Raw genomic sequence first — 20561 nt, 5'->3', positions numbered from 1 at the left:
AAACGTTGAAAAAAAAATTAATAAAAAAAAAAAAAAAAGATGACACATATGTGCACGTGAAAAAGAATTTCCTGAATAATTAAAGGAGTTCATATTCAGAAAGGTAAAGAAGAGACTTCAAAATGAACACAAGAAAGGGAGTGAAAATAAAAATTACTAGGTCAGACAGCCCCCTGCACCAACCTCTGGTAGGTCTATTAGCCCAGGGCAACATCTTTTTGCTGAATGCAGGGTATTCAAGATAGGCAGAGGGAGTGAAGTGCAGTGACCTACCAACTGTATCTATCGGAAATCACAAATCAGGCATGTGCAATTAAGACAGTGCTTTTCTTTGCCTAGATCTTGAAATAATACCCTAGTTCCTCCCTCCTCACCTCTCCCCTTCTGTCCCCCCAAATGAACATTATAATCATTGTGGATTCTGCTCCCTGACCTGGGTCGGCTTCCATCATCCAAGCTATCCATTGCTTCGCGTCCAGCTGTTTCACACAATTGTCCTTCACCTGCCAGGAACTGGGCATCTTGGAAAACACTGCACAGCAAAATTGTTCCACCTTGACTGCACAGACATATCCATGAAGGGTCCCCTGATTGTGTACTTCAAGGAATTTGACAGCATATTTTATCTCATGCTTCTGTGTACAGAAATGATGGACAGGGAGATTCCTAATACAGGAATCAATACAAGCCTTCAACATGTCAAGATCTATTTTCTCCTTTTCACATCCAATGACTTCATGGGTCTCATCATGCACACCAAAAAATATATACCCTCCTTCAGTGTTTGCAAATGCAGAAACACAACTGGGGAGACTCTGGTGAAAGCACTGTGACTCCTCTGTTGAGAACATTTTAAATTCAACGTGGAGGGAATTAGTAAAGTTGAGCTTTTCTAGGTACTGAAGCTGAGTTCTAGCGAATACAGCAGCAGCTGAGGCCCTTATGTTATACTCGTTTCGCACACCAACCTGAACTTTGTGTGGACTTAATGAACTGGAATCAGTATTCCTAAGAGTCTGAGTTTTCCCTTTGAGGAATGCCAATGCTTCCTTAGAATCCATGACATCAGTAGATGCTCTGTATCTATAGCACAAATTGGAGCACAAGGTAGCGATTCGTACACCAGAGGCATCTGCGTTCCAGGATCTCACAAAAATCAAAAAGAGTTCTCCCTGCTGCATCTCATCTAAATAGCCTTTAAAAATTGAAGGCATCGTCAGGCCTACTCCATGGATTTCATAATTGTAGTCTTTGTTCTCAATCTCAGCCTTGACCACTCCGCCACCAGAATTCAGCAGAGCACATATTGCTTTCAAGATGTTTTTCCTCTGTTTTTCCCGCAATTCAGGATTCATTTCTTTCCTTTGTGTATCCCCAAGGATGATCTTTCCTGCATTTAAGACACATTCGGCAAAGTTTGTTTCCAAATCAACCTTGAGACTCATCTTCTCAGCACAGGTCCTTTTCCTACCCTGAAATATAAGAAACAGGAAGACAGAACGATTAGAAGAGGACAAGCATAGGGGAGGTGGGAAAACGGACACTTTGAGGCCACTCTTCTGAAGTTGGTCACTTCATTTATGCACACAGAGTTTGAAGCCACTTTCGTGCATGAAATAAGTGCAGAGGCCAAGGGGAGGAGCTAAGTCTACTGGAAGCCCACTGCCCCCGAGAAATGATCAAGAGACTATTTTGACGCTGTGATTTTAGTAACTGTTTGTGCCATGATCTCTGAGTGGCAAAGTCTCCCAGATCACCTGCAGAAAAGTAGAAATTGTGCAAAGATACATGAGGACGGGGGCTGCAATGCAACCAGAAAGCTTTCACTGTCAGTGGTGTCCCCGGGGTGTGTTGATGTGTATTGATTTTCTCGGTGCTCCTTCTCCTCTCACTGAGACTGGGCTATTCTTGGATTGTTGCTATGGAACAGATCTTTAAGCTTTCCCTCGTTCAAGAAGTTCTCATCTCATGAAAACTTACATATATATATGTAAGTTTTACATATATGTAAGTATATACATATATAAAAGTATATACATATATGTAAGTATATATATATATATATATATATATATATATATATATATATATATGTAAGTATATACATATACACACACATACATAGTTTATTAGAAACGGACAAATTATTGACTGTTTGGATCAACCCAGCTGGCAGGTTGAGGTGGGCTTTTGGCATTTCCTAAACTTTAAGTGACAACAGGGAATCTCAGAAGACGTAAAGCTGAGTGAAAGTGTGCACACACCATCTTGACAACCACACCTCATGATGGAAGGGCAGTGTGAGGGATGCACATTTCTGCAGCTGCTTATCTTTAACTCTTTGGTAGCAGTTGAGTAAAAAGAAGGAGTGACTAGACCAACTCACACATAATTACACAGGTCTCCATCAAAAGACAGTTCTTTGTGAACCAAGATGTTCTGCTATCTCCTCATCCAGCTTCCTTCCTCAAAAACAGGTTGCAGGAAACCAAAGACAGAAACCCGAGAGAGAGAGAAGAAAACACAATCCATACTCTGAAAACTATAGAACACTAATGAAAGAATTTGAAGGGGACACAAAGAAAAGGAAAAGTTATCCATGCTCATGGATTGGAAGAACAAACATTGTGAAAATGTCTGTATTACCCAAAGTAATCTACACATTTAATGTAGTCCCTATCCAAATACCAACAGCATTTTTCATAGAGCTAGAACAAAAAGTCCTAAAATTTGTATGGAACCACAAAAGACCCCAAATAGCCAAAGCAATCCTGAAAAAGAAAATTAAAGCTGGAGGTATCACGATTCTGGATTTCAAGCTGTATTGCAAAGCTATAGTCATCAAGACAGTATGGTACTGGCACAAAAACAGACACATAGATTAATGGAACAGAATAGAAAACCCAGAAATGAACCCACAACTATATGGTCAACTCACCTTCGAGAAAGCAGGAAAGAATATCCAATGGAAAAAAAAGACAATCTCTTCAACAAATGGTGCTGGGAAAATTGGATGGCAGCATGCAGTAGAATGAAACTTCTTACACCATAAACAAAAATAAATTAAAAATGGATGAAAGTCCTAAATGTGAAACAGGAAAACATAAAAATTCTAGAGGAGAACACAGGCAGCAACGTCTTTGACCACAACTGTAGCATCTTCTTACTAGACACATTGCTGGAGATAAGGGCAACAAAACCAAACATGAACTATCAGGATTTCACCAAGATAAAGAGCTTCTGCACAGCGAAGGAAACAATCAACAAAACTAAAAGGCAGCCTACCAAATGGGATAAGAAATTTACAAATGACATACCTGATAAACGGTTAGTACTCAAAATCTGTAAAGAACTTATCAAACCCAACCCCCAAAATACAAACAACCCCAGTTAAGAAATGGGCAGAAGACATGAATAGACCTTTTTCCAAAGAAGACACACAGATGGCTAACAGACACATGAAAAGATGCTCAACATCACTCATCATCAGGGAAACATCATCAGGGAAATACAAATCAAAACCATGATGAGATAGCAACTCACTCCTGTCAGCATGACTAAAATTAACAAGATACAACAGGTGTTGGTGAGGATGTGGAGAAAGGGGAACCCTCTTGCACTGTTGGTAGCAATGCAAACTAGTGCAGCCACACTGGAGAACAGTAGGGAGTTTCCTCAAGAAACTAAATATAGAACTACCCTATGATCCAGCAATTGCACTATTAGGTATTTACCCAAAGGATACAAAAATACAGATTTGAAGGGCTACATGCACCCCAATGATTACAGCAATATGATCAACAATAGCCAAACTATGGAGAGAGCCCAAATGTCCATCAGCTGATGAACGGATTAAGAAGATATATATATATAGGGGCGCGTGGGTGGCTCAGTCGGTTGTGTCCGACTTCAGCTCAGGTCATGATGTCATGGTCCATGAGTTCAAGCCCCATGTCGGGCTCTGTGCTGTTAGTTCAGAGCCTGGAGCTTGCTTCAGATTCTGTCTCCCTCTCTCTCTTCCCCTCCCCCACTCACTCTCTGTCTCTATCAAAAAAATGAATAAACAGTAAAAAAAATATTTAAATATATATATGTATATGTATACATATATGTAATGGAATATTACTCAGCCATCAAAAAGAATGAACTCTTGCCATTTGCAATGTCGTAGATGGAGCTAGAATGTATTACGCTAAGTGAAATAAGTCAATCAGTGAAAGACAAATACCTATGATTTCCCTCAGATGTGGAATTTAAGGAAAAAAACAGAAGAACATATGGGAAGGAGGGGAAGAGAAGAGAGAGAAACAAACCACAAGAGACCCTTAACTGTAGAGAACAAACTGAGGGTTGATGGAGGCAGATGAGTAGGAGATGGGCTAGATGGGTGATGGAGATTAAGCAGGGCACCTGTGATGAGTACTGCATGTTGTATGTAAGTGATGAATTCTACCCCTGAAACCAATATTGCACTGTATGCTGACTAACTAAAATTTAAATTAAAAAAAAAGAAGCCAACACAGTCCTCTGGATGGGACCCCAGAACGACAGCTGTGGGGCAGGCCTAGAGGATCACTATCCAAAATGGGAACAAGTGGCTTCAGGCTTCAGTGGATGAACACTATACAACCAATGGGATGCTTCATGTGTTAGCTGAAGAGGTAGAGAGTTTGGGGCTGAATTAGTAATAGGGACTTGGGAAAACATGTAAATACAAATATAAGACAATAACTCTAAGAACAAAATGAAAAATAGTATCAAAAACCATACCTGTGGTAGATCCTGGGAAGATGGCGGCGTAGGAGGACGCTGGGCTCACCGCGCGTCCTGCTGATCACTTAGATTCCACCTACACCTGCCTAAAGAACCCAGAAAACCGCCAGAGGATTAGCAGAACGGAGTCTCCGGAGCCAAGCGCAGACGAGAGGTGCACGGAAGATGGTAGGAAGGGCGGCGAGGCGGTGCGCGCTCCACGGACTGGCGGCAGGGAGCCGGGGCGGAGGGGCGGCTCGCCAGCCAAGCAGAGCCCCCGAGTCTGGCTGGCAAAAGCGGAGGGGCCGGAGGGACTGTGTTCCGACAGCAAGCGCGACTTAGCCTCTGGGAGGTCATAAGTTAACAGCTCTGCTCAGAAAGCGGGAAGGCTGGAGGACAAAGGGAGGGAGAGCTGCTGAGCCCCCGGACGGCAGAGCTCAGCTTGGCGGGGAACAAAGGCGCTCGCCAGCGCCATCTCCCCCGCCCATCCCCCAGCCAAAATCCCAAAGGGAACCAGTTCCTGCCAGGGAACTTGCTTGCTCCCCGCAAACACCCAACCCTGTGCTCCTGCGGAGCCAAACCTCCGGCAGCGGATCTGACTCCCTCCCGCTGCCACAGGGCCCCTCCTGAAGTGGATCACCTAAGGAGAAGCGAGCTAAGCCTGCCCCTCCTGCCCCCGTGCACCTTGCCTACCCACCCCAGCTAATACGCCAGATCCCCAGCACCACAAGCCTGGCAGTGTGCAAGTAGCCCAGACGGGCCACACCACCCCACAGTGAATCCCACCCCTAGGAGAGGGGAAGAGAAGGCACACACCAGTCTGACTGTGGCCCCAGCGGTGGGCTGGGGGCAGACATCAGGTCGGACTGCGGCCCCGCCCACCAACTCCAGTTATACACCACAGCACAGGGGAAGTGCCCTGCAGGTCCTCACCACTCCAGGGATATCCAAAATGACCAAACGGAAGAATTCCCCTCAGAAGAATCTCCAGGAAATAACAACAGCTAATGAACTGATCAAAAAGGATTTAAATAATATAACAGAAAGTGAATTTAGAATAATAGTCATAAAATTAATCGCTGGGCTTGAAAACAGTATACAGGATAGCAGAGAATCTCTTGCCACAGAGATCAAGGGACTAAGGAACAGTCACGAGGAGCTGAAAAGCACTTTAAACGAAATGCAAAACAAAATGGAAACGACGACAGCTCGGATTGAAGAGGCAGAGGAGAGAATAGGTGAACTAGAAGATAAAGTTATGGAAAAAGAGGAAGCTGAGAGAAAGAGAGATAAAAAAATCCAGGAGTATGAGGGGAAAATTAGAGAACTAAGTGATACACTAAAAACAAATAATATACGCATAATTGGTATCCCAGAGGAGGAAGAGAGAGGGAAAGGTGCTGAAGGGGTACTTGAAGAAATTATAGCTGAGAACTTCCCTGAACTGGGGAAGGAAAAAGGCATTGAAATCCAAGAGGCACAGAGAACTCCCTTCAGACGTAACTTGAATCGATCTTCTGCACGACATATCATAGTGAAACTGGCAAAATACAAGGATAAAGAGAAAATTCTGAAAGCAGCAAGGGGTAAACGTGCCCTCACATATAAAGGGAGACCTATAAGACTCGTGACTGATCTCTCCTTTGAAACTTGGCAGGCCAGAAAGGCTTGGCACGATATCTTCAGTGTGCTAAACAGGAAAAATATGCAGCCGAGAATCCTTTATCCAGCAAGTCTGTCATTTAGAATAGAAGGAGAGATAAAGGTCTTCCCAAACAAACAAACACTGAAGGAATTTGTCACCACGAAACCAGCCCTACAAGAGATCCTAAGGGGGATCCTGTGAGACAAAGTACCAGAGACATCGCTACAAGCATATAACATACAGACATCACAATGACTCTAAACCCGTATTTTTCTATAATAACACTGAATGTAAATGGATTAAATGCACCAACCAAAAGACATAGGGTATCAGAATGGATAAAAAAACAAGACCCATCTATTTGCTGTCTACAAGAGACTCATTTTAGATCTGAGGACACCCTTAGATTGAGAGTGAGGGGATGGAGAACTATTTATCATGCTACTGGAAGCCAAAAGAAAGCTGGAGTAGCCATACTTATATCAGACAAACTAGACTTTAAATTAAAGGCTGTAACAAGAGATGAAGAAGGGCATTATATAATAATCACAGGGTCTATCCATCAGGAAGAGCTAACAATTATAAATGTCTATGCGCCGAATACCGGAGCCCCCAGATACATAAAACAATTACTCATAAACATAAGCAACCTTATTGATAACAATGTGGTCATTGCAGGGGACTTTAACACTCCACTTACAGAAATGGATAGATCATCTAGACACACGGTCAATAAAGAAACACGGGCCCTGAATGACACATTGGATCAGATGGACTTGACAGATATGTTTAGAACTCTGCATCCCAAAGCAACAGAATATACTTTCTTCTCGAGTGCACATGGAACATTCTCCAAGATAGATCATATACTGGGTCACAAAACAGCCCTTCATAAGTTTACAAGAATTGAAATTATACCATGCATACTTTCAGACCACAGTGCTATGAAGCTTGAAATCAACCACAGGAAAAAGTCTGGAAAACCTCCAAAAGCATGGAGGTTAAAGAACACCCTACTAACGAATGAGTGGGTCAACCAGGCAATTAGAGAAGAAATTAAAAAATATATGGAAACAAACAAAAATGAAAATACAACAATCCAAACGCTTTGGGACGCAGCAAAAGCAGTCCTGAGAGGAAAATACATTGCAATCCAGGCCTATCTCAAGAAACAAGAAAAATCCCAAATACAAAATCTAACAGCACACCTAAAGGAACTAGAAGCAGAACAGCAAAGGCAGCCTAAACCCAGCAGAAGAAGAGAAACAATAAAGATCAGAGCAGAAATAAACAATATAGAATCTAAAAAAACTGTAGAGCAGATCAACGAAACCAAGAGTTGGTTTTTTGAAAAAATAAACCAAATTGACAAACCTCTAGCCAGGCTTCTCAAAAAGAAAAGGGAGATGACCCAAATAGATAAAATCATGAATGAAAATGGAATTATTACAACCAATCCCTCAGAGATACAAATAATTATCAGGGAATACTATGAAAAATTATATACCAACAAATTGGACAACCTGGAAGAAATGGACAAATTCCTAAACACCCACACTCTTCCAAAATTCAATCAGGAGGAAATAGAAAGCTTGAACAGACCCATAACCAGCGAAGAAATTGAATCGGTTATCAAAAATCTCCCAACAAATAAGAGTCCAGGACCAGATGGCTTCCCAGGGGAGTTCTACCAGACGTTTAAAGCAGAGATAATACCTATCCTTCTCAAGCTATTCCAAGAAATAGAAAGGGAAGGAAAACTTCCAGACTCATTCTATGAAGCCAGTATTACTTTGGTTCCTAAACCAGACAGAGACCCAGTAAAAAAAGAGAACTACAGGCCAATATCCCTGATGAATATGGATGCAAAAATTCTCAATAAGATACTAGCAAATCGAATTCAACAGCATATAAAAAGAATTATTCACCATGATCAAGTGGGATTCATTCCTGGGATGCAGGGCTGGTTCAACATTTGCAAATCAATCAACGTGATACATCACATTAACAAAAAAAAGAGAAGAACCATATGATCCTGTCAATCGATGCAGAAAAGGCCTTTGACAAAATCCAGCACCCTTTCTTAATAAAAACCCTTGAGAAAGTCGGGATAGAAGGAACATACTTAAAGATCACAAAAGCCATTTATGAAAAGCCCACAGCTAACATCATCCTCAACGGGGAAAAACTGAGAGCTTTTTCCCTGAGATCAGGAACACGACAGGGATGCCCACTCTCACCGCTGTTGTTTAACATAGTGCTGGAAGTCCTAGCATCAGCAATCAGACAACAAAAGGAAATCAAAGGCATCAAAATTGGCAAAGATGAAGTCAAGCTTTCGCTTTTTGCAGATGACATGATATTATACATGGAAAATCTGACAGACTCCACCAAAAGTCTGCTAGAACTGATACATGAATTCAGCAAAGTCGCAGAATACAAAATCAATGTACAGAAATCAGTTGCATTCTTATACACTAACAATGAAGCAACAGAAAGACAAATAAAGAAACTGATCCCATTCACAATTGCACCAAGAAGCATAAAATACCTAGGAATAAATCTAACCAAAGATGTACAAGATCTGTATGCTGAAAACTATAGAAAGCTTATGCAGGTAATTGAAGAAGATATAAAGAAATGGAAAGACATTCCCTGCTCATGGACTGGAAGAATAAATATTGTCAAAATGTCAATACTACCCAAAGCTATCTACACATTCAATGCAATCCCAATCAAAATTGCACCAGCATTCTTCTTCAAACTAGAACAAGCAATTCTAAAATTCATATGGAACCACAAAAGGCCCCGAATAGCCAAAGTAATTTTGAAGAAGAAGACCAAAGCAGGAGGCATCACAATCCCAGACTTTAGCCTCTACTACAAAGCTGTAATCATCAAGACAGCATGGTATTGGCATAAAAACAGACACATAGACCAATGGAATAGAATAGAAACCCCAGAACTAGACCCACAAACGTATGGCCAACTAATCTTTGACAAAGCAGGAAAGAACATCCAATGGAAAAAAGACAGTCTCTTTAACAAATGGTGCTGGGAGAACTGGACAGCAACATGCAGAAGGTTGAAACTAGACCACTTTCTCACACCATTCACAAAAATAAACTCAAAATGGATAAAGGACCTGAATGTAAGACAGGAAACCATCAAAACCTTAGAGGAGAAAGCAGGAAAAGACCTCTCTGACCTCAGCCGTAGCAATCTCTTACTCGGCACATACCCAAAGGCAAGGGAATTAAAAGCAAAAGTGAATTACTGGGACCTTATGAAGATAAAAAGCTTCTGCACAGCAAAGGAAACAACCAACAAAACTAAAAGGCAACCAACGGAATGGGAAAAGATATTTGCAAATGACATATCGGACAAAGGGCTAGTATCCAAAATCTATAAAGAGCTCATCAAACTCCACACCCGAAAAACAAATAACCCAGTGAAGAAATGGGCAGAAAACATGAATAGACACTTCTCTAAAGAAGACATCCGGATGGCCAACAGGCACATGAAAAGATGCTCAATGTCGCCCCTTATCAGGGAAATACAAATCAAAACCACACTCAGATATCACCTCACGCCAGTCAGAGTGGCCAAAATGAACAAATCAGGAGACTATAGATGCTGGAGAGGATGTGGAGAAACGGGAACCCTCTTGCACTGTTGGTGGGAATGCAAATTGGTGCAGCCGCTCTGGAAAGCAGTGTGGAGGTTCCTCAGAAAATTAAAAATAGACCTACCCTATGACCCAGCAATAGCACTGCTAGGAATTTACCCAAGGGATACAGGAGTCCTGATGCATAGGGGCACTTGTACCCCAATGTTTATAGCAGCACTCTCAACAATAGCCAAATTATGGAAAGAGCCTAAATGTCCATCAACTGATGAATGGATAAAGAAATTGTGGTTTATATACACCATGGAATACTACGTGGCAATGAGAAAAAATGAAATATGGCCTTTTGTAGCAACATGGATGGAACTGGAGAGTGTGATGCTAAGTGAAATAAGCCATACAGAGAAAGACAGATAACATATGGTTTCACTCTTATGTGGTTCCTGAGAAATGTAACAGAAACCCATGGGGGAGGGGAAGGAAAAAAAAATAAAAGAGGTTAGAGTGGGAGAGAGCCAAAGCATAAGAGACTGTTAAAAACTGAGAACAAACTGAGGGTTGATGGGGGGTGGGAGGGAGGGCAGGGTGGGTGATGGGTATTGAGGAGGGCACCTTTTGGGATGAGCACTGGGTGTTGTATGGAAACCAATTTGACAGTAAATTTCATATATTAAAAAATAAATAAAAATAAATAAATAAATATTAAAAAAATAAAATAAAAACAATAAAGTCTACATTTGTTTGGGAAAAAAAAAAAAACCATACCTGTAACTGATTACATGGCATAGCTATAAACAAAATGACAGTCATAATATTATCAACTCTGAATATTGTTCTGACCGGAAATGATGACGTAATCATACTGGCAGGATGTAGGGAGAAAAGGGGTAGTGAAATGTGGATGAGGGAGGTTATTATCTCCAGAAACAGACAGCATTTAAGGTGGGGGGGGGGGGAGGTGTGTAAACATAAGCATGTTGTTTAGAAATATATAAGTAATTCTGAACAAAAAAGCCAAAGAGGCAAGAGGATGCCCAGAGAGCAGAAAAAGGGGGCAGAGTAGAGGGTAAGAGGCCACTGATTTTCTTATTATGTCTTATGAAACTATGACTCTCAAAACTACACACATGAGACTCCCACTCCCAGACAGAATAGAGTACCAGGGACTAGATCACTCTTTTCTCTAAAATAAGAAAAACATTTTAAAAGAAAAAATGGCTGAAAATTTTCCAAATTTGGTGTAACTTGTAAAAAATTAAGATCAAGATCCACAATATTCAACAAGCTCCAAGCACTAAAAATACAAAGAAAACAATACCAAAGTGCATCTTCATTTAACTGACCAAAACCAATGATAACGAGAAAAATCTTAAAAGCAACCAGAGGAAAAAGATACATTACACACACAGTACAAAGGATGACATTAGGATTTTTTGTTGTTGTTGTTTTGTTTTGTTCTTTTTCAGAAACAAAACAAGATAATGGATAAACGTCTTTAAACCAATGAAAGAAAAACAAACTATGAACCTAGAGTTCTATACCCAGTGAAAATGTTTTTCAAAAATTAAGTTAACAACAAAAAGACAAACAATCCATTTTTTTAAATGGACAAAGGACTTGAATAGATGTTTCTCCAAAGAAGATTTACAAATTGCCAATAAGCATATGAAAAGATGCTTAACACCATTAGTCATTAGGCACACACAAACCCAAACCACAATGAGATACCACTTCACACCTATCAGGATGGTGATGATGATGATGATGATGATGATGATGATGATAGAAGGAAAATAACAAGTATTGGTGAGGAGGTAGAGAAACAGGAATCACTGCTGCTGGAATGTAAAAAGGAAGCAGTCATTGTGAAAAGCAGTTTGAAGAGTCTTCAAAAAGTTAAGTGTAGAGGCACCTGCGTGGCTCAGTTGGTTGAGTGTCCAACTCTTGAGTTCAGCTCAGGTCATGATCCCAGGGTCAGGGGATCGAGGTTAAGGTTCTCTACATATCTATCTTTCTTTCTTTCTTTCTTTCTTTCTTTCTTTCTTTCTTTCTTTCCTTCCTTCCATCTATCTATCTATCATCTATCTCACTCTGCCCCTCCCCCATTCACCCTCTCTCTCTAAAACAACAAAAACAACAAAAGTTAAACATAGAATTAGTATCTGACCCAGCAAATCCTTTAGGCTCAAATAAGTCATAAATGTTCATACCAGAACTATTCACAAAGGTTAAAAGGTGGAAACAACTCAAATGGCCATCAACACATGAATGGATAAACAAAATGTGCTACAAACCACACAATAGAATAGTATTCAGCCATAAAAAGGAGTTAAGTACTGACATGCTTCAACATGGGAGAACCTTGAAAACATTATCCTAAGTGAAAGAAGCAAGACACAAAAGGTCACTCTATGGACCGTATATTTATATCCCCCCCAGGAATTCATATGTTGAAACCCTAATCCCCATGGGGATGGTCTTAGCTGCTGTGAACTCTGTGGAGGTAATTAGGCCATGAGGGTGGAACCCTAATTATGAGTCTAGTGCCATGATAAGAAGAAGTACAAGAGAGCTTGCTTCCTCTCTCTCTGCTCTCTCCACCATGGCAGTTATCTGCAAACCAGGAATTTTCCTCACCAGACCAGATCAGCCGATACCTTGATCTTGGACTTCCTAGCCTCCAGAATTGTGATGAATACGTGTTCACTGTTTAAGCCACCCAGTCTATGGTATTTTTGTCATAGCAGCCTGAACTAAGACAGTCACATATTGTAAAATTTCATTTATGAGAAATACACAGAATGGATAAAGTCATTGAAACAGAAAGAAGAGGGTTGATTGCCAAGTGCTAGAGGAAGAGGGGGCTGGTGCATAGTCGTTCAATGACGTTTTATCTGGGTGTGATGAAAATATTTTGAAGGTTGATGGAGGTGGCGGTTGTACAATACTGTGAATGTCTAAATGCTGCTGATTTGTTCACTTTAAAATGATTAATTCTAGGGCACCTGGGTGGCCTAGTCAGTTAAGCATCTGACTTCAGCTCAGGTCATGATCTCGCAGTTTGTGAGTTTAAGCCCCACATCGGGCTCTGTGCTAAGAGCTCAGAGCCTAGACCCTGCTTTGGATTCTGTGTCCCCCTCTCACTCTGCCCCTCCCCCACTCATGCTCTATCTCTCAAAAATAAATAAACATTAAAATTTTTAAGAAAATATAAAATAAATGATTAATTTTTATTATGAGTTTCATTTCAATTTTAAAAATTAATCGAAAAAGAAGGTGATATAAAAACTTTCTCAAACTGATAAAAGCTGAAAGAATTTATTTGTAGTAGAACTCCAATGTAAGAAATGCAAAAGCCAGCCTTCAGGCAGCAGGAAAATGATACTAGTTGGAAAATGAATATACACGAAGCAAGAAAGAACACTGGAAATACATAAGATATTTTAAACTTAAATCTCTCTAAAAGAAGAATAAAATGGAAATATTAACATTAAATGATTTCAAGCCTTATAATACAGTTATAGTAAACAAGACAGTGTGGAACCAGTATAAAGACAAACATTCAGGGAAGAAAGGGTCTGGAAATAGACCCACATATATATGGACAACAAAGATGCCGAGTGGAGAAAGCGTAATTACTTTTTCAAAAAAGAGGACTGGAACAATTGGACATCCACATACAACAGAAATGAACCCCAATTCATATTTGATGCCGTTTACAAAAATTTATTTAAAATGTGTCACAGGTCTAAATGTAAAACGTGAAACTATGTGGAAATAAATGAAGACTGCCCAAATGGGAATAATGAGAGGCTATTTATTCAGAGTGCACTGTGACAAGGGAGTCAGCCACTTGCGATGGCAGAGACTCAGAGGCAGGCAGGGGACTGGGGAAGCTTTATAGTGAGAGAAGAGGGGGGAGGCACTCGCCCAGGTAAGCCCTGATTTGAAGTTGTTTTTCTAGGGAAGCTGGAAGTGAGCTTACTAGAAATGGCACATCTTATGTGACTGGTTTGGAAGCCTGTTTAGCTTTCTTTGGTTCCTTCTGAGTTAGAAGTGGGGCCACACACCAGGGAATCTGGGAGTTGTTAACCAAGTCCTGAGCACTTTTGCTGCATGGGCTGTGGTTTAGCTTCTGGAGGTGGTTGCTCCAGCATTGTGGGTCAAGAGTTCTGTGTTCATATATGGTCTGACCAGTGTCCATTTGTATGTTCAGTCTCTTGACCTCAAAACCTCTGGAGGACAACATCGGAGAAAATATTTTTACCTTGGGCTTGGCAGACATTTTTTTAGAGATGTCACTAAACGTACAGTACATAAAAGAGAAAATGAATATGTTGGACTTCAAGAACACCTTTTTGAAAGACACCTGTTAAGAGAATGAAAATACAAGCCCCTGACCAGAAGAAAATATTTCCAAATGATATATCTGATCATTTGTATCTAGATTAGATACAGAATTCTTGAAAGGCAATAATAAGAAAACAACCCGATTTAAAAATGGAGAATGGATGCAACAACGTGGATGGGACTGGAGGGTATTATGCTAAGTGAAGTAAGTCAGTCAGAGAAAGACAGATATCATATGTTTTCACTCATATGTGGAACTTGAGAAACTTAACAGAAGGCCATGGGGGAACGGAAGGGGGAAAATAATTTCAAACAGAGGGAAGCAAACCCAATACAGAGAACAAATGGAGGATTAATGGGGGTGGCGGGGGAGAGGAGAAAATGGATGATGGGCATTGAGATAGGCACTTGTTAGGATGAGCACTGGGTGTTGTATATAAGTAACAAATCACGGGAATCTACCCCTGAAACCAAGAGCACACTGTATATACTGTATGTTAGCTAACTTGAAAATAAGTTATATTAAAAAATTTTTTTAAAGTACAATGGGGTGCCTGGGTGGCTCAGTTGGTTAAGCATCCAACTCTTGGTCTCAGGTCAGGTCACGATCTCTCCATTTGTAAGTTTGAGCCCCGTATCGGGCTTGCAGCTCTCAGAGCAGAGCCTGCGTGGGATTCTCTCTACCCCTCCCTCGCTCTCTCTCTCAAAAAGAAATAAACATTTAAAAACATTTTTTTAGGGGCACCTGAGTGGCTCAGTCAGTTGGGCATCCAACTTGGGCTCAGGTCATGATCTCGCAGTCCAATAGTTCAAGCCCCGCGTCAGGCTCTGCATTGACAGCTCAGAGCTTGGAGCCTGCTTCACATTCTGTCTCCCTCGCTCTCTGCCCCTACCCCACTTGCACTCTGTCCCTCTCTCAAAAATAAAATAAAAACATTAAAAAAAATTTTTTTAATTTTTTTGATGGATAAAAGATTTGAACAGATATTTCACCAAAGAAGATATATGAAGAGCAAATAAGTACATGAAATATTGTTCAACATCATCAGTTATTAGGAAATGGCAAATAAAACTCCACTGAGATAGCACTACTCACTTATCAGAATAGCTAAAATGACTAACCATACAAGGTGTGGCAAGCATATGGAGAAAAGGGAACTCTTGTACACTCCTGGTGGGAACATAAATACAACCATTTTAGAAAAGACTTTGATAGTTTCACACACTTACCATATGACTCAGCCATTTCACACCTAAGTATTTACCCATGAAAAATGAAAACATATTTCCATACAAAGACCTGTGCTGAATGTTCATAACAGTGGGGGAGGGGTAGAGAGAGAGAGGGGGCGGGAGGGAGAGGGAGAGAGGGAGAGAGGGAGGGAGAGAGAGAGAGAGAGAGAGAGAGAGAGAGAGAATCCCAAGCACGTTCCATGCTGTCACCCAGAGCCCGACACGGGGCTAGAACTCACCAACTGTGAGATCGTGACCTGAGCGGAAATCAAGAGTCAGATGTTTAACTGACTGAACCACCCAGGTGCCCCAGCTTGTACACTTTAAATATGTGCAGTTGAGGGGCACCGGACTGCTTAATTAGTAGAACATGTTTTTGTTCTTGGGGTCTGAGTTCATGCCCCACATTGGGTGTAGAGCTTTACTTAAAAAAATATATGTGTAGTTTATTTCGTGTCAACAATACCCCAATAAAGCTATTAAAAATTACATATCTGAGGGGCACCTGGGTGGCTCAGTCAGTTAAATATCCAACTCTTGATTTCAGCTCAGATCAAGATCTCTCAGTTAGTGAGATCAGTTAGTGCCCTGTCAGTGCAGAGCCTGCTTGGGATTCTCTCTCTCTCTCTCTCTCTGCTCCTCCCCATGCTCTCTCTCTTCTCTCCAATAAGTAAATAAACTTAAAAAAATTACATGTATGAATGATGGTGAAAACAAAGTAAAACATATTTTGTTATAATATGCTTAGCTCAAAAACCAGTAGAAATTGATGTGCCTGTTATTACTAATATTTTTCCATAGAAACTAAACCTTTGATAGGACTAGGGTATTGAAGCCCCAAATCGTGCATACTCCAAAAGGACACCTTGGCATGCCCCATATTCATTCGCTAGTAACCACCACCCCACCCTGTCTTTTCCCTTGCAAATTGTGAATTTACACTTTTCAGGCCTGCCAACTCCCTTCTCAGTGGAAATCTAGTGTTTGGCATGGAAAACAGCAGGCACTCCTAATTGCCAGTGAAAATTACCTCAGCAAAATAAGAGAAAATGCTGTCCCTTCCATTACGGGTGCATAAAAGCAGGAAGTATTCCATTTCATAAAATTCCCCTTGTTGATTTTTTTTTTCCCCTAGCAAAGGAATCCTCTTAAGATACCTGGTCTTCAGAGACTGTTGCTCTGGCCTGTGATCATGTGCATTAGCCTTGAGGGATACTGTAACTATGAATGGTTGTAAACTTAACTTCCTGTTGCTATGACAACAATACTGCAATTGATTACTGTTTTCTTTCTTTCTTTTTTTAAGTTTAGTTTTATTTTATTTTAGAGAGAGAAAGCACACGGGGGAGAGGAGCAGAGAGAGAATTTCAATCAGGTTCCAGGCTCAGCACTGAGCCAGCTGCAGGGCTGGATTCCACAACCCTGGGATCATGACCTGAGCCGAAATCAAGGGTTGTTGGCTTAACCAACTGAACCACCCAGGTGCCCCATTTCTGTTTTCTGGTAGGCATAAACACCTGTGCATTTCATATTCCGGCCAGGAGCCTATCATCACATTTCACTCTTCTTTGATTCGCAAAAGGTACTAAACCTTGTGATTGTCCATTTTCTTTTTTTTTAATTTTTAAAAATGTTTATTTATTTTTGAGAGGGAGAGAGACAGAGAGTGACCAGAGAGAGGGAGACACAGAATCTGAAGCAGGCTCCAGGCTCTGAGCTGTCAGCACAGAGCCCGATGCGGGGCTCGAACCCACCAACTGTGAGATCATGACCTGGGCCAAAGTCGGATGCTCAACCGACTGAGCCACCCAGGTGTCCCCTTCTTTTTTCTTCTAATTTTTTAAAGTGATTTTTCATCTTCTTCTTTAAACAAAAGAAGAGTCTTGTGACATTTTAAGGAACACTTCTGACACAGGACGTTATCACGCTTAGCGGCTCATCTGGCCACAGGAGCTCTCACCTCTGCCCCCTGCAGACTGAAGAGGAACCATTTTCTCTTTCCTTTTTCAAGGCAGCCATAGCCTCGCCAACATTAGCCAGAACCGCCATCTCCTTGTAGAGGCTTCGCTGTGAGACCTGCCATCATTGGGCGGGGGGACACCGTTAGGCATCCCCCTCTCTTAGGCACTCCAATGCAAGCAGTCACTTCTGCGTCCTATGACAGTCATGTACAAACGGGGAATGGAGTCATTCACCGCAGCTTAGCCTCTCTGGACAGAATCCACGGGAGTTCTTTTAGCCACTTGTTGGGGGATACAGGGCTTTGTGGGCTGCCCTGGGAGTCCTCCTACCCTGCCCCCACGCCGTTACTGTTTGAAGACTGACCTTGCAAGCCAGGGGCTTACAGGCATCCTGGGAACGCAGCTTCTTGTAATACAATGAACACTGACCCTATCTTGTCCCCGGGCCACAACCTCGCTGGCTTCACTTTCAGGAGCCCCGGTAACTGATGTGGTTCTTACCTCTAAAGTTCTTCGTGCTCCTGAACAGTGGGAAATTTTACCAAGCTCAGCGTGGTAAGACCTAGGCTGTGACGCTGCGCGCCTCCCGCTCCTCCCCTGTTCGCTCGGCGTTCCCAGCCTCCCGGCTCCCTGATCTCTCACTGTGCGCCTGTCGTTGGAAGTTGCTACCGACTGCAGGGCAAAAGCTCCCGAGCGGGAAAGGAGCGCAGGGGAGCTCGGGAGACCGGCGCAGACCTGGGGAGGGAAAGAAGCCCAGCTCTTGCAGGATTTGTGCAAAGGAGCGCGGGAGACGCCTTACCCGCCAAGGTTTCTCCTCTGCAGAGCGCCTCCCTCCGGCAGAATGCGACGGAACCTCCCAAGTCCGCAACCAGGATTTTGACTGCAAGGCGCCCGCTTTACACCAGGGGAACTAGGCTATACCTCACGGGGAGGGGCCCCGCGAGGGAGAGAGTGGGACAAACCAACAGTCCCATTTCTGTGTACCTGGGAACCCAGTTCTGCAAGGACAACAACCTTGGTTACTTTTGGTGGATACACGTGGGGTTTGGGGGGAGGGAGAGGGGGATCTTTTTTGTTGCTTCTCTGTTTTCTGATTAACTTTTTGAAGCTGGCAGGTCCCCCCTGCCCCCCCCCACCCCCCCACCCCCACCCCCCCCCACCCCCCCCCCCGCCAACAGGGACGGAGTTCCGGGAACAACCTCGCTCCCTCCAGTCCTCCCCCGCCCCGCTCCAGCCCTTGCCCCCTACCTCCCAGGCTCTGGCAGCGCGCTCCGCAGGTGTTTCCTCGAAAGGCCGGCAGCCCCAGGATTCCAGCTCGACTAGCCCCGACCAGTCTCGAGCTCTGTCCTAGGGTAGTGAGGAGGTGGTTTGAGCGGGAAACAGAAAATTAAAGCTTCCGCTTTCTCGCTTCCCCCGCCCCGTCCCCGCCCTCGCGGCCGCCCCAAGGCGAGAAGTTGCATTCGGCCTCCTTTTGCTGGTGCTTTAATTTGTAAAGGGTGATGACCGGGCCCCGAGACTGGCCGCGGGTGTCGCCGTTTGGGGGGACCCCGGAGGGCCCCGGCGATGGCATTTTGGTGAAAGAAAACAGAAATTGTCCTTTGGATTCGTCTGCTCCTGCAGACTTCACACCCAGGTCTTACGCGACACCGTCAGTTTTCAGGGCGTTCATCCTAGTTTTATTACGAACGTGTTCTGGGCGCTCTCACGAAGGGTCTGGCTCCGTGCCGCGCTCCCGGGGGGAACGGGACCCGGCCGCGCGCACCGCCCTTCCGGGCATCCAAGGAACGGCGCAGCCAGGGGAAGGGGACGAGGAGTCGGCTGCCTGGGAACTGATCCGAGCCCGCGCCCCCAGGGGCGTAAGTAGCATTTGGGGGCGCCTGGAGCATTCAGTTCCGTCTTGACTCCCAACTGCCCCTCTCCCGAGTGACCTCCTTCTGTCTTCCTCGGGCCTCTTAAATTTCTGGTAAACAGATGTTTGTTTCCCCATCTCCTCACTTCCGACTCCCGAGTCCAGCCCAAAGGACCGCTGGAGCCCTTCCAGCAAACACTCTCCTACCTTCTCCCTGGGAGCTCCAGGTCTCAGTGGATGTGGGGCTAAGGAAACTGAGGCCAACTATGGTGCCTGGGGCAGGCAGGATCTGGGCTGTGGCAGTCTGGCCCCTTGGGCGCTCGCTGTCGCGCTCACTTCTCAAGACCAGTGCAGGGATGAGCTCCAACCAGACCCTTGGGCACCGGGAGAGTCCGCAGCTTTGAGCTAATGGGCTGGAAAAATGTCAATGTAGGACTACAGGTTTCTGATGAGTCTGCCTCGTTGCCCAAGCGCGTTCAAATCCGTTCAGCGGAGGCGCCTGGCTGGCTCAGTGGGAGTAGCGTGAGACTCTTGATCTTAGGGTCATGGGATTGAGTCCCACATTGGGACTTTATAATTTATAATTGTAGATTATTAAACTAAATAAATAAACCGAAAACAAACAAACAAATCGATGCTCAGAAAGGATGTGGTCACTCCTGGCAGGAGACTCTGTAGAACCTGGGGCAAGCCAGGGAGACAAGGATGCTGACCAGTTACCAGAAAACCAAAGCGAAGAGAACAGTCTAGAGGACACCACCTGTAGTCATCTCTGGGGTTCTGCTTTTTGATTTTTAAATGTATTGTCAAATATCTAAGGTGTATGGAAAGTACGAAAATAATAATACATTGAACACTCATGTATTCACCACCCAGCTAAATGATAAAACATCAGCAATAATTTTGTGTACCTCTCGCTCATTCCCTCATCCCACCTGTCCCCTACTCACCTGATACCCAAGATGATTTTCTAGATTTGAAGTTACTACACTCATACAATTCTCTGTACTTTTATTACATATGCATACGTCACTCATACATGAAATTGTTTCACACAGCAAGCACGTGCAGATAGTAGCATATTGTATATATTCTGCAGAACTTGCTTCCAACTCCTTAACATTTCGTTTTAAAGATGTATCC

At 43.0% G+C, this 20561-nt stretch overlaps 1 protein-coding gene across 13 annotated transcripts in view; it reads right to left on the bottom strand.

Annotated features, from left to right (window-relative positions):
- Nucleotides 1-18934, bottom strand: part of LOC132677384 (schlafen family member 5-like) — a 28815-nt gene extending 9881 nt beyond the window's left edge. For 2 of the 13 annotated variants that reach the window (XM_078437459.2, XM_078437471.2), the window contains exons 1-4: nucleotides 18818-18934; nucleotides 18369-18567; nucleotides 2939-3082; nucleotides 434-1472 (exon numbers count right to left, since the gene is read on the bottom strand). In XM_078437459.2, coding sequence (XP_078293585.2) covers nucleotides 434-1445 — 1012 coding nt within the window. In that variant the 5' untranslated portion in view covers nucleotides 1446-1472; nucleotides 2939-3082; nucleotides 18369-18567; nucleotides 18818-18934. The other 11 variants (XM_078437460.2, XM_078437461.2, XM_078437464.2 and 8 more) reach the window with 11 other exon arrangements.
- Between the last annotated feature and the right edge of the window lie 1627 nt (nucleotides 18935-20561).

Source organism: Panthera onca, chromosome E1 (genome assembly GCF_046562875.1).
Source record: "Panthera onca isolate mPanOnc1 chromosome E1, mPanOnc1 haplotype 2, whole genome shotgun sequence".
Taxonomy (NCBI): Eukaryota; Metazoa; Chordata; class Mammalia; order Carnivora; family Felidae; genus Panthera; species Panthera onca.
Note: the sequence above shows the minus strand (reverse complement) of the source record. Positions and strands in the feature narration are given on the sequence as shown.